The 14,223-nt window shown below is 46.9% G+C and overlaps 1 protein-coding gene across 2 annotated transcripts in view; it reads left to right on the forward strand.

Annotated features, from left to right (window-relative positions):
- The window catches only part of ZBTB16 (zinc finger and BTB domain containing 16), a 198,256-nt gene that overhangs the window by 125,949 nt on the left and 58,084 nt on the right, over nucleotides 1–14,223 (forward strand). For both annotated transcript variants that reach the window (XM_052652766.1, XM_052652767.1), the window contains one exon: nucleotides 7,340–7,426. In XM_052652766.1, coding sequence (XP_052508726.1) covers nucleotides 7,340–7,426 — 87 coding nt within the window. The remainder of the gene's footprint in view (nucleotides 1–7,339; nucleotides 7,427–14,223) is intronic.

Genomic DNA, 14,223 nt, shown 5'->3' on the forward strand with positions numbered 1-14,223 from the left:
AGGCCTCTATTATCGATCAAAGCTTGGTGAGGAAATTTATCACTTTTAATTTCAGGGCTGCCAAATATTTCTGCCTCTGAGCCAGCCATTACAGGGACAATTTAAAGGCACACGCCTCCTTGGGAGAGAGGGGGGCTCTGTGCCTCTCTCTACCCGGTTCGTAACTGCCTGTCCTTGCCCCTGGGCTTGGGGTTTGCAGAGGGAGTCTGGGTGGGGATGGGGAGTACTGAGGCTTCGTGAGGGGAGGCGGGCGTGGGAGCCCATGTCCTTGTCATCCACGTGGGAGGGGGTCGTCACCCACAGTCACTGAGGATGGGGGACTTTCACACACTCACAGTTTTGTGACTTCGGCAAGGCAGGGGTTGGAGAGCAGAGGACTTTGAGGGCAGCCAGATGTGCTCAGGCCTGGGCCAAGCCACTACCCTTGCTAAGATCACGTGTGCTCTCATCTGCTTTATCTTCGTCTGGCTTCGACGATGTCACACATCCGGCCCGTGATTGCCTACCTGGCCTCTCCCTGCTTCTCAGTCATTAAAGCAGATGTTCCTGCAGCCACACGGATGGCTGTTTCCTAAGAATCCTCGTCACCACAGCTCTTTGAAGCTGCAGCCCCAGTGGGCTCCTCACCCAGAGGCTCCAGCATCATGGCGACGGCAATGGTGGGCCCTCCCCTTTCCAGACCCTGCTTCCCTCCTGAGGCCCTCCTTCCCCTTCTTCTTTAGGGACCCAGGAGGGGACCTCCCTGGTGGTCTAATAGTTAAGACACTCCACCTGTCCATTGCCGGGAGCACAGTTCCCTGGTCAGGGAACTAAGATCCCACGTGCCATGTGGCGTGGCCAACAAAACCTGTAAGTCCTTTAGGGAGCTATGAGAACTGGTAGGATCAAACCAAAAATTAGGGTTAGAATCCAGTTCCTTACAGGTCTGCCGAAATTCATTGCTGGCTGATGGTTTGGAGCTGGGGAAGTTTCTCACTGTAAGCGGGGATGGTTTCCTCCGCCCCGAGGCTTCCCACCTCTGCCCTTTGAGGTACTTGCTGCATTTCCAGTATGAATGGATAAAAAGTGGCCTGGCTGCCTCCAGGGTGGATGCACATGGTGACTGCTTTGCCATCAAGTTCCCTGGCTCTTTCTTAGAAGCTCTTGAAGCCGCTTACAGACGCTTGGCCCTAGGACACCCTGCAACTTGTAGGGATACCCGGAGGGGATCATGGTATTCTGCCTGCCTTGAGGCAAAATTCTACTCCAGCCACTGAAGACAAATGACAATATTCATTTTTGAAATTCTTTAAGGAAAAGTAATTTCATATTTTTCCTGAGGCACTTTATCATTCATTTATTTAGTCAGCTGTGTAATATTTATTGAGCCCCTAATAGAGGGTATATCCTGCTCCTTGTCAGGAATGTAGACAAGATCAATGCCCTAAATGTTTATTAGTATTTAAGTCTATACTGGTATAACTTGTATTCTGAATTCTCACCCTTAGTGTGCTAAATACTCCAAGACAATTATAAGACGCTTACTCCTTGGAAGAAAAGCTATGACAAACCTAGAAAGTATATTAAAAAGCAGAACCATCACTTTGCTGACAAAGGTCCATATAGTCAAAGCTATGGTTTTTCCAGTAGTCATGGATGAATGTGAGAGTTCACCCATGTGTGAGGACGAACCGTGAGGATCACAAAGAAGGCTGAGCGCCAAAGAATTGATGCTTTCTAACTCTGGTGCTGGAGAAGACTTTTAAGAGTTCCTTGGACTGCAAGGAGATCAAACCAGTCAATCCTAAAGGAAATCAATCCTAAATATTCATTGGAAGGATTGATGCTGAAGCTGAAGCTCCAATACTTTGGCCACCTGATGCCAGGAGTCGACTCATTGGAAAAGACCCTGATCTTGGGAAAGATTGAGGGCAAGAGGAGAAGAGGGTGACAGAGGATGAGATGGTTGGATGACATCACCAACTCAATGGGCATGAGTTTGAGCAAACTGTAGGAGACAGTGAAGGACAGGGAAGCCAGGCGTGCTGCAGTTTATGGAGTGCACAGAGTTGTACACGGCTTAGGGACTGAATAACAAAAGATTTTAAAATTACTTCAAAGCAGTGAAACACTTGGAGTAACAGGCAAATTTGGCCTTGGAGTACGGAATGAAGCAGGGCAAAGGCTAATAGAGTTCTGCCAAGAGAACGCACTGGTCATAGCAAGCACCCTCTTCCAACAACACAAGAGAAGACTCTACACATGGACATCACCAGATGGCCAACACCAAAATCAGACTGATTATATTCTTTGCAGCCAAAGATGGAGAAGCTCTATACAGTCAGCAAAAACAAGACTGGGAGCTGACTGTGGCTCAGATCATGAAATCCTTATTGCCAAATTCAGACCTAAATTGAAGAAAGTATGGAAAACAACTAGACCATTCAGGTATGACCTAAATCAAATCCCTTATGATTATACAGTGAAAGTGAGAAATAGATTTAAGGGACTAGATCTGATAGAGTGCCTAATGAACTATGGACAGAGGTTTGTGACATTGTACAGTACACAGGAATCAAGACCATCTCCAAGAAAAAGAAATGCAAAAAAGAAAAATGGCTGTCTGGGGAGGCCTTACAAATAGCTGTGAAAAGAAGAGAAGCAAAAGCAAAGGAAAAAAGGAAAGATATATCCATTTGAATGCAGAGTTCCAAAGAATAGCAAGGAGAGTTAAGAAAGTCTTCCTTAGTGATCAGTGCAAAGAAATAGAGGAAAAGAATAGATTGGGAAAGACTAGAGATCTCGTCAAGAAAATTAGAGATCCCAAGGGAACATTTCATGGAAAGATGGGCTCAATAAAGGACAGAAATGGTATGGACCTAACAGAAGCAGAAGATATTAAGAAGAGGTGGCAAGAATACATAGAAGAACTATACCAAAAAAGATCTTCATGACCCAGATAATCATGATGATGTGATCACTCATCTAGAGCCAGACATCCTGGAATGTGAAGTCAGGTGAGCCTTAGAAAGCATCACTACGAACAAAGCTAGTAGAGGTGATGGAATTCCAATTGAGCTATTTCAAATCCTGAAAGATGATGCTGTGAAAGTGCTGCACTCAATATGACAGCGCGTTTGGAAAACTCAGCAGTGGCCACAGACTGGAAAAGGTCAGTTTTCATTCCAATTCCAAAGAAAGGCAATGCCAAAGAATGCTCAAACTGCCGCACAATTGCACTCATCTCACACACTAGTAAAGTAATGCTCAAAATTCTCCAAGCCAGGCTTCAGCAATACGTGAATCATGAACTTCCAGATGTTCAAGCTGGTTTTAGAAAAGGCAGAGGAACCAGAGATCAAATTGCCAATATCCGCTGGATCATGGAAAAAGCAAGAGAGTTCCAGAAAAACATCTATTTCTGCTTTATTGACTATGCCAAAGCCTTTGACTGTGTGGATCACAAGAAACTGTGGAAAATTCTGAAAGAGATGGGAATACCAGACCACCTAACCTGCCTCTTAAAAAACCTATATGCAGGTCAGGAAGCAACAGTTAGAACTGGACATGGAACAACAGACTGGTTCCAAATAGGAAAAGGAGTATGTCAAGGCTGTATAGTGTCACCCTGCTTCTTTAACTTAGATGCAGAGTACATCATGAGAAACACTGGGCTGGAAGAAGCACAAGCTGGAGTCAAGATTGCCGGGAGAAATGTCAATAACCTCAGATATGCAGATGACACCACCCTTATGGCAGAAAGTGAAGAGGAACTAAAGAGCCTCTTGATGAAAGTGAAAGAGGAGAGTGAAAAAGTTGGCTTAAAGCTCAACATTCAGAAAACGAAGATCATGGCATCTGGTCCCATCACTTCATGGCAAATAGATGGGGAAACAGTGGCTGACTTTATTTTTGGGGGCTCCAAAATCACTGCAGATGGTGATTGCAGCCATGAAATTAAAAGATGCTTACTCCTTGGAAGGAAAGTTATGACTAACCTAGACAGTATATTAAAAAACAGAGACATTACTTTGTTAACAATGATCCATCTAGTCAAGGCTATGTTTTTTTCCAGTAGTCATGTATGGATGTGTAAGTTGGACTGTAAAGAAAGCTGAGTGCTGAAGAATTGATGCTTTTGAACTGTGGTGTTGGAGAAGACTCTTGAGAGTCCCTTGGACTGCAAGAAGATCCAGTCCATCCTAAAGGAGATCAGTTGGGTGTTCATTGGAAATACTGATGTTGAAGCTTAAACTCCAGTACTTTGGCCACCTGATGCGAAGAGCTGACTCATTTGAAAAGACCCTGATGCTAGGAAAGATTGAAGGCAGGAGAAGAAGGGGAAGACAGAGGATGAGATGGTCAGATGGCATCACCTACTTAATGGACATGAGTTTGGGTAAACTCCAGGAGTTGGTGATGGACAGGGAGGTCTGGCGTGCTGCGGTTCATGGGTTCACAAAGAGTTGGACATGACTGAGTGACTGAACTGAAAAGCAGTGGAACTTTTTTTTCTAACTAGAATTTTACATAAAACTTTGAGGTATAAAAGGGATAAATTGCATTTTTTGTAGGGGGAGAAAGTGTAGAGCCCAGCTTCATATTCATGAAGCATCTTTGCAGATGAAACCCTGGGATGGCTGAAGGGTGCAGGGATTCAGAGGAAAGGCTCTGAAGTCAGGCTGCCTGTGTTTGAGTCCACCTCTGCGGTTAGCCACTGTGTGACACTGAAAGCTCCTTATCCTCTCTGAACTTGAGTTGAATCATCCGCTAAATGGGATTAATCACACTATGTCCTTTGAAAGCTTGTTAGGAGTAAATGAAATGATACATGCTAAATACTCCGCCTTACGCCTGGGATATGCTATGTTGTTGTTTAGTTGCTTAAGTCGTGTGTGACTCTTGCAACCCCATGAACTGTAGCCCACCAGGAAATCTGAGGTGGTTTGCAAACTGCACTAGACTGCTTTCTACTATAAATACGTGAAAGAAATAGTTGTGCCTCTTATGCGACTTGAATACAAAGCTAAAACACCGGCACTCTTAAAGAAGTGCTCAGACTTGTCGAAAGGAGCAAAGTGCAACAGCAGATAGCAGGTTGGAAAGGGCAGAGCCGCGAGGGGCTGGCGTGTTTGGCACATGTGTACTTTGGTCTTGGAAATGGACTAGGACTGGAATGGACAGGAATGAAGAGAGGCGTTGTTCGGTCACCGTGACCCAGGAGGGCCCCGCGGCACCCGGAGAGGGCTGGCAAGGATAGTTCCCAGTGGAGTTGGACAGCTGACCGGGTGAGCTGATGGAACACCTTGAAAGCCAAGCAGAGGAGTTTAGTGAAAGTTACTCAGTCGTGTCTGACTCTTTGCAACCCCATGGACTGCACAGTCCATGGAATTCTCCAGGCCAGAATACTGGAGTGGGTAACCATTCCCTTCTCCAGGGGATCTTCCCAACCCAGGGATCCAAGCCAGGTCTGCCGCATTGCAGGCAGATTCTTAACCAGCTGAACCACCAGGGATGCCCGAGGAGGAGTTTAGAGTCAGTGCAAATTGTGAGCCGTTGTATATTTTTGAGCAAGGAAGTGTGAGGAATCAGGAACCTGCCTCTGTTGGGTGGTTCAGAGGGTGGCTGGTGGTGCGGCAGTCCTTCTCGAGTCATCCAGTGTTCTGGACACAACCCACAAGGGCCTCGGTAGGGGCAGTGGTTATCAACATGCAGGGCGTGAGATGCAGCTAGAAGACATTTGGAGGAAAACCTTCCAAAGCTTGTGACGGGTGCCCCCTAGATGAAGGAACAGAGCCTTGAAAGCCATTAGCAAGTGGTAGAAAGTCATTGTCACATTGTGGCATTGTTATTTTGATGCTTGTAAAAATGGTTCCAAAAAAGCTGATCCAGTTGAATTGCACTGAACTGATTTTGTTTATTCCACAGATATGTATAGTCATTCATTCCCACGGGGTGTTAGGCAGATACAACTGTGCATATGATGACATACTTCCTCCCTCGGGGAGCTGGAGACGGGTCCACAGGCATTTAGGAGAGAGCCTGGTGAGACCGCAACCTGGAACAAATGGGGTGCTGTGAGAGCCTGGAGAGGGTCCCCCTCACCAGACCCGGGGCAAGGGTGGGAGCTGAGGCATGATAATGATGAACTGTGGGGCTGGGGAGAGGGGTGGACTGTCAGAGACAGAGGCGGTACAGAAGGATGCTCAGAGAGCTCACAGTGTGGAAGTGCGAGGCTCCTGCAGGGGACCAGAGGTTCTCAGGAGGGCTGGAGACCAGGGATCGAGGATGAGGAGCAAGAGAAGAAGCAGGAGAGAGAAGCGCAGGAAGGGCTTTGTGAGTTACCCTGTGGACTGTGGACTTTATTCTGAAGGAGAGTCATTCAGAGATTTTAAATTGTTAGCTGCAGGTGGTGCCTGGGGGGTAGACAGTTAAATATTTTTAAGTTTATTTTTTGGTAGATGTGGTTTGGTTTGACTCTTTAAAAATACCTACGTTTATTTATTTATTTGGCTGCTCCAGGTCTTAGCTGCAGACCTTCGAACTTCTTTGAGACATTCTAACTCTTAGTCGTGGCATGGGGGATCTAGTTCCTTGACCAGGGGTTGAACCCGAGCACCCTGCCTTGGAAGCATGGGGCCTTAGACACTGGACCACCAGGAAAGTCCCGACAGTTTGGTTTTAGACACACAGAAAGTGGAAGTGTTAGTTGCTCAGATGTGTCCAACTTTTTGCAGTCCCACGGACTGTAGCCCACCAGGCTCCTCTGTCCATGAGATTTCCCAGGCAAGAATCCTGGAGTGAGTTGCCATTTCCTTCTCCAGGGGATCTTCCTGACACAGGGATGGAACCTGGGTCTCCTGCACTGCAGGCAGATTCTTTAGCATCTGAGCCACCAGGGAAGCCCCAGGCATACTCAGTTAGGGAATTATCCAGGTACTGCTGTGTCAGTAGTTTCTTTTTTTCCATAAAGTATAGTCTGGGCAGCAGGGCATGTTTCCCCTCACAGTATCAGGGACTCCTTTCCATCCCTCACTGGGTGAGAACCCCTTAGGATCCCCCTTCTTCTTGCACATCTCTCCCGGATCCCTTCGCTGTTTGTTATGGCTGTCTGGTTCTGTTCCCTCTTCCGTCTGGGAGAGCCCTTGCTGGGGGCATTTGGGAGCTCAGTTGGGTGGGTGGTCACATCTTGGAGGTGGGTCCAGGCTGGTTCTGGGGCCGTGGGTTATCCCTGACTGAGAACTTCACAGGTGTTCAGCCCCTTCCCCCAGGGTCCACCTGCACGATTTTAGCCCAGGATCCCTTTTCCTATTGCGGTGTCACTCTTAATAATAAGGTAACTGCCTCCCCTTTCTTGCAGCGGGTGCCAAAGCCTTTGTCTGCGATCAGTGTGGTGCCCAGTTCTCGAAGGAGGAAGCCCTGGAGACGCACAGGCAGACCCATACTGGTGAGTGAGTGACCCCATCCTCCAGGTCCTCCATTGTGGTGGCGTGTGGATGTGAGTATCTTGGCCCTTGTTTCCCTGGGGAGCTGTGAGTGGGGTGGTTTGTGCTATCTTCAGCTACCCTTGCTTGTGGAGCTGTCTGGGCAGGAGCTTATAAGTGTGACTTTGCCCCAGAAGAACAGCTGCCCTGGATCAGGCCAAGCTCTCTGTCTCTAATAGGCCACTTGGAGCCCATCTCCATGGAGATGCTGGTACTTTCAGAGGCTTTAGAAAGTCAGTGATGTTGTCTAACTCTGAAGTGGCCCAGTGGGCTGGCCCTCCTTCTGCAAGAGTCTAGTCATTGTCTAAAAGAAAGCAGTCTGTCCACAGGCGTGCATTTGAACAATATTACCCAACAGTGATACTGCTGTGATCTCAAACCATTGATTTCATAGCATCAGTGTCATCCCATCACGGTACTTGGCGGCGGCGTCATCATTGTAGCTCACGCTTACTGAGCGTTCACAACATGCCAGGCCCTGTCCTTAGTGCTTTACCTGACCTCAGTTAGCCAATCTTTCCATAACTCTGTGAAGTAGAAAGCTACTCCCGTGTCACTGATAAGGAAACCGAGATTCAAAGGAGGGTAAGTGACTTGCTGAAGTGAGTAGTGGGGACAGGAATGGTACTGGTTTGATCCTGACACTGCCATTTACTGTTTGTGGAGCCGTGAATCCGTGACTTAAGCCCTCTTAATTTGGGTTTCCTCACCTGTTGGACAAGTAGGGTAATACTAGTATCTACTGTGTAGCATAGATTTGTTGGGGGGATTAAATAAGATATTTTATTTGGAGTGTTTAGGGGAATGCTTGGCTGATAATAAGCATTCGATAAATAGTAGTAGATGCATTTAATTTAATAAATATTAATTGAGTTCCTGTAATATCCTGGGCACTGTGGGAGTCTTTAAGGTCTCATAACATATGAGACAGATAGCATTCTTCATGGAGCTGAGATTCCAGTAGGGCGATAGGATAGGCATGTGATTGTGTAGTAATAATGCCAGGCTGTAATAAGCACTAGTGAGAAAAAATATAGCAGGATAAGGGAGAAAAGGGGTATTTTAGGTCAGATGGTCAGTCTTCTCTGAGAGGGTGACATCTGAGCCCAGCCATAAAGTTGGAAAGTGAGTTAGTTACTTAAAGGTTTCGGGGAAGAAGATCTGAGTAAAGGGAACAAATACTTGTAACACTCCTGCACGTGGGTTGAATTTGACAGGTTTGTGGAAGAGCAGTGTGGTGGTAGGGGGCAGGCAGTGAGGTGCAGAGAGTGGTGGGAGATGAGGTCAGAAATTAGGTGGGTCTGTCAGTCCTGGCACGGAATTTGGATTTTATTCTGCGTGTGCCGAGAGTCCATTCTTGGGGTTGTGTGTGGGGGGGGGGGGGATAAAATATTTGCAAATCATTTTCATTCGGTTCGAAAATATGAGGAACTCTTAGGACTCTAATAAAAATACAAATAACCAAAGCAAAAACTGTGCAGAGGATCTGACTGAATAGATATGTCTCCAAAATAAACAAATAATCATTGAGCGCATAAAAAGATGCTTGACATCATTAGCCGTTGGGGCACTACAAATCAAAATCACAATGAGATACTAAATGCTTTACACTCACCAAGATGTAGCTTAATAAAAATGCAGGCAGTGAGAAGTGTTGTTGAGATTGTGGAAAAATCAGAACCCTCATACACTGCTGGTGGAAGTGTAAAATGGTGCAGCCACTTTGGAAAACAGGCAGTTCCTCAAAAAGGTAAACAGATACTGTGACCCAGGAATTCCACTCCTGCGTATATGAAAACATATATCTACACAGAAACTTGTATGTAAGTGTTCTTAACAGCATTTTTATAATAGCCAAAACGGTAGATATAACTCAGTGTCTTCCTACTGATGAATGGATACACAAAATGTAGTTTATCCATACAGTGGAGTATTACTCATCTATAAAAAGGAATGAAATGCTGATACATTCTAAACATTTTAAAGAGGAATTCTAAAAACGTTATGCTCAGAGGAGGAATCCAGTCACAAAGGCCATGTGTTGTGTGGTTCTGCTTATATGAAACATCCAGAATAGGCGACTCTCCAGACAGAAAGGAAGTTAGTAAGGGGCTGGGAGATTTGGGGGGAAATGGTAAATGCTAATGGGTATGGAGTTTCTTTTTGGGGTGATTCAAATGTTCTAAAATGTGGTGATGGTTGTGCATCTCTGGATACATTAAAAAGTACTGACTTTGTCCTTGAAAAGCATGACTGGTATATCATATGGTATATGAATTATGACTCAGTAAACTACACACACACACTGTGCACACACACACACAGGCCTATGCAGACAAACATTTATAGAAAATGGGCAAAACAGTCCATTGGAGGGTGTTGAATGGAGAATGACATGACTTGATTTATGGGTTTAAAATATCACTCCAGTTTCTATGTTGATAATTGACCGCAGGAGTGTTTGTTACCAATTGGTATGCAAGGAAAACCACTCTTAACAGTAGATTAAAGCCACACTGTGTTAACATATCAGACGTGTCTGTAGGTGACTATGCTGAGCTGAGCAGTTTTCACTTGGGGTCTCTCACATGGTTGCATTGGGTGGTGTGTGGGCCTGGGTGTCGACGATGGCGCCCTCCCTCTCGTATCTGCCTCCCAGTCCTCCTCCTGTTGGCCTCTCTCTCCAGCAGAGCAGCCTGGACCTCTCACTCAGGGCTCCAAGAGTCAGGAAGCAGAAACTTCCAGCCTTCTTAAAAGGTAGGCTGGGAACACGGAGCATCACTTCCACCAGTTCATTGCTCTCAGCAGGCACAGGTCAACCCCAGGTTCAAAGAATGGAAGAGTAGATTCCCTCTCTTCGTGGAGACTGACGGACATCAGGGAAGGAGGGACTGGTGGCAGCCCTCTGTGGAAGCAGGCCCCTGAGCTGCTACCGGGGCCGGAAGGGAAGAAGGAAGACCAGTCAGCTGCTGCTGCTGTTCGTGATTGCCATCAGTCTTTTCTCGTCTTCCTGCCCCTCAAAATCAGCCTCTCCACGTGGAAGACGTATGTCATAGTCCTGGTATCATGCACTCTGGGCTGGTGTTGCCCTGACCTGTGGCATTAAGCAGAACTTTCTAGGTGAGCTGTCAGCCCAGTCAGTGTCTCCCTGGCTCGGTTCTAGAGAAGAGGACTTGGCCAGCAGATTTTGCCCAGGATCCCAGAGCTGGTGTTCTTAAAAGCCAGGGAAGGACGCATGTCTCTCAGACTCCCGGCTATTTCTTGTTGCCTCTGGACTGCACATGTAACTGAGAATCCTGCTCTGAGAATTCCAGTTGGGGGCTGAGGACACCAAACTCTGAGCCAGCTTTGCAAAGCAGCTTAATTCTGTCCATCCAGATTAAATTTGCAGCAGCAGGGAGCAAGCTGCCCTAAGTGCCAGGGCCAGGGCAAGAGACTGCGTCCCTGCTGAGTGAGCAGATGGGTGTGTCTTTCACAGACAGGACCCCACACACTTCTTGAGCACCTTTTGTGTGGCGGGCACCCACTGGGTATATGGCAGTGAGCAACGCAGACGTGCTCCCTGTATTGTTTTTCAGACAACTTTAGTGAGATGTAATTCACATCCTGGTCATGTGTTTAAAGGATCCAGTTCTGTAGTTTTTGATATATTAGTGTATTTTTAAGACTGTCATAAAAGATACATAAATTTGCCATTTTAACTAAGTGTATAATTCAGTGGTATAAATGACATTGCAACCTGTTTTTAGAGTTTGGTATTGACTGGGCTTTGAAAACCAGGAGGTGTCTTAGGACTAATGCCCTTCCAGGATTTATTAAGTTAGTGAGGACTTGAAAGTGACCAACATTTTTCAGAAAAGAATATTAGTTCCAAGTACTTTGGCCACCTGATGCCAAAGGTCAACTCATTGGAAAAGACCCTGATGCTGGGAAAAGACTGAGGGCAGGAGGAGAAGGGGGTGACAGGGTGAGATTGATCGGATGGCATCATCAACTCAATGGACATGCGTCTGAGCAAACTCTGGGAGATAGTGGAGGACAGGGAGGCCTGGCACGTCAGACATGACTTGAGAGGCTGAACAACAGTGATTGGAAAAAAGCTGAAGTTTGAGTCAGAAGCTGGGGAGGGGGTGGAATCTAACTTTGCTGGCTAGCAGGTGGATAACCTTGTTCCTAGTCCTTTCTGCCCTTCAGATCTCCTCACCTGCAAAGGGGTATAGTGCCCATCCTTCCTTAGCAGAGGTGGAGCCTGGCTACCTCAGACCTGTTTGGGGGCCAGGGATAGTACTGTGGAGCAGGCATGTGGGAATCTTAGTTCCCTGACTGGGGATCAAGCCTGTGCCCCTTACATTAGAAGTAAGTCTTAACCACCGGAGTCTTAACCCTCAGACTTACTTCTGCTTTATCTCCAAGCTGAATCCAAATTGTGCAAAGAAACCAGGGTGGATGCTTTAAGAAAGGCTCCCTTCCCAGCTGGCTGTGAGCGAGGGGCACGCTTCCTTGCCAGGAGAAGCGTTTGGCCCCTCCTGGTGTCAGGCAGGCTGTCCTCGGCTGGGGACAGAGGTGGTGGTGGCCGTATTGTCAGCTTCAGGTTGGCATCGAGGCAGTTCTGCTGACAGGCAGAGCTGGGCACAGTACTCTAGGGGACATACCTGTACAACCTGCAGCACCCAGATGGGTTCTCGGACTCCCCTAATAATCAATGAGAAAACACAACGTGACATCTAGATGCCATCTCTGTTCTGAGAAAGGCAGCCTCTGAGGAAGAGAGAGGCCTCGTTACAAGGAATGCTGAAAGTGATGCTAAAGCTGTTGGACTGGGGGAAGCCAGCGGGGTACCAGATATCCTTAAAGAGAGCGAACAGGAGAGCGGGGAAGAAGCTCTGAGAAGGAAGAGACCCTGGGAAAGTAAAGTCATGAAACTGCCGTCTTATGTTTCTGATACCTACATTTGTCAAACACTTTCTTCCACTGTACCCATTTTACAGATGAGACTATGGAGGCCTAGAAGCTCAGCACTAGGAAGTGAAGAGCTGGAACTGGACCCAACTCTGACTTCAGTGCTCTTTCTACCAATCCCCAGCTGCCTGCTCATTGACTTACTATTGTCCATGGGTTTGTGGCTGAACGGTTTAGGGAGAGCTTGTGTAGCTCATGGCCACGTCCTGGGCAGAGCTCTTTTGGATCCCTGTGACCTATTTAACTAAGCATCCTCAATACCCTGATGACCGTGTGCCCCTCGGGAGATAGTATACAATATCCCTGAAATAGATAGGGTGTGGGAGTTCCATGCCCAAGGCAGCCCCGCCACGTAGGGAATTCACAGAGCTAACGTGTAGCATGGCATTGGGATGGGTTATCAGGGTGCTCCTCAGATATTCTTGACACTGCAGAATGAATTTAGGAGAAAGTATTTCCAATCCCATTTTCGCCAAACACATCATCTTCAGGGCTCACCCTTTTAGCTCCTCCACTTACCCTGGAGGACTTCTGTCTCCGTGGGTGTGACCCTTCCTTGTTCCTGCCCTCCAGGATCTTGGTGGGCTCCAGCTGGTGCTCAGGGACGACACACTTACGCTTGGGCTGGGCTCAGGCTTCGTTGTCACACTTCAGTTTTCTGTTTTGCTACAGCTAAGACTTTGAGGAGATAAACAGAGATCACTTTACACCTTTTATATTATGACAAATACATATTGCAAAACACTGCTGCTTCCAAAATGTTTGGGTTGCAGAGCAGTCAGGAATTAACAGCTCTGCAGCTCCCCAAGATGCCTGTACTTCATTTACACATCAGAATTTTTTTTACACTGTTCAGTAAAATAAAAAGCGAGAAAACACATATACACACACGTACACACACACACCCAGTGCACCAGTTGGGTTCTATATCAGGAATGTCTTAAATTAGTAAGTAGTTCTTTAAAAGTCCAGATAAATTGATAAATACCATTAATGGCTTAATTTATACTCCGGGTTTGAAATTTGACACATGGACAGTATCTTGGCTCAGGAAACACAAGTGGTTTTGTGCCAGAGGTTTTAATGACCGATCAGTAATATAAATTGCTGCGTCACTGAACAGAAATAGCTTCCCTGTGTCATTTGATCTGGAAACTTCTCTGGCCAGGCAGCAGTTAATAAATTTAAAAATAATTACCCTCTTCATTCAAAGTCAAACTAATTAGGAGTGGGTTTTACAAATCATAATGTTGTCCGAGCCACTGTATATCCCCGTTTGGGATGTGAACAGGCCTAGGGGCAACAGATGGGATCGGGTGGCATTAATTAGAGGGCAGGGGAGATACCTCAGCTGCTGAACTGAGGGCAAGGGGGTTGGGGCAGTCTGCAGCAGGCCCTGTGGGGGAGGGGGGAGAGCTCAGTGCGGCAGCCTTGGAATTGAGCTGAAGGAACCTTCAGCTCTTTTAATTCATATGTAGGAGACTCAGAGGCTTCACAGGTGGCAATAATGGTAAAGAACCCGCCTGCCAACGCGGGAGACACAGGAGACGCAGCTTCAATCCCTGGGTTGAGAAGATCTCCTGGAGGAGGGCACGGCAACCCACTCCAGTATTCTTGCCTGAAAAATCCCATGGACAGAGGAGCCTGGCGGGCTGCAGTCCATAGGGTCAGGTCGCACAGAGTCGGACACGACTGAAGTGACTTAACACGTCCGCACGTAGGGGACTCAGAACAGCTGTCTGTGTGCGATCTGAACATAAGAGAGATGGGGCCAATGCTAGTGTTTGGGGGCCAGGCCAGA

The sequence above is a fragment of the Budorcas taxicolor genome, chromosome 15 (genome assembly GCF_023091745.1).
Source record: "Budorcas taxicolor isolate Tak-1 chromosome 15, Takin1.1, whole genome shotgun sequence".
NCBI lineage: Eukaryota > Metazoa > Chordata > Mammalia > Artiodactyla > Bovidae > Budorcas > Budorcas taxicolor.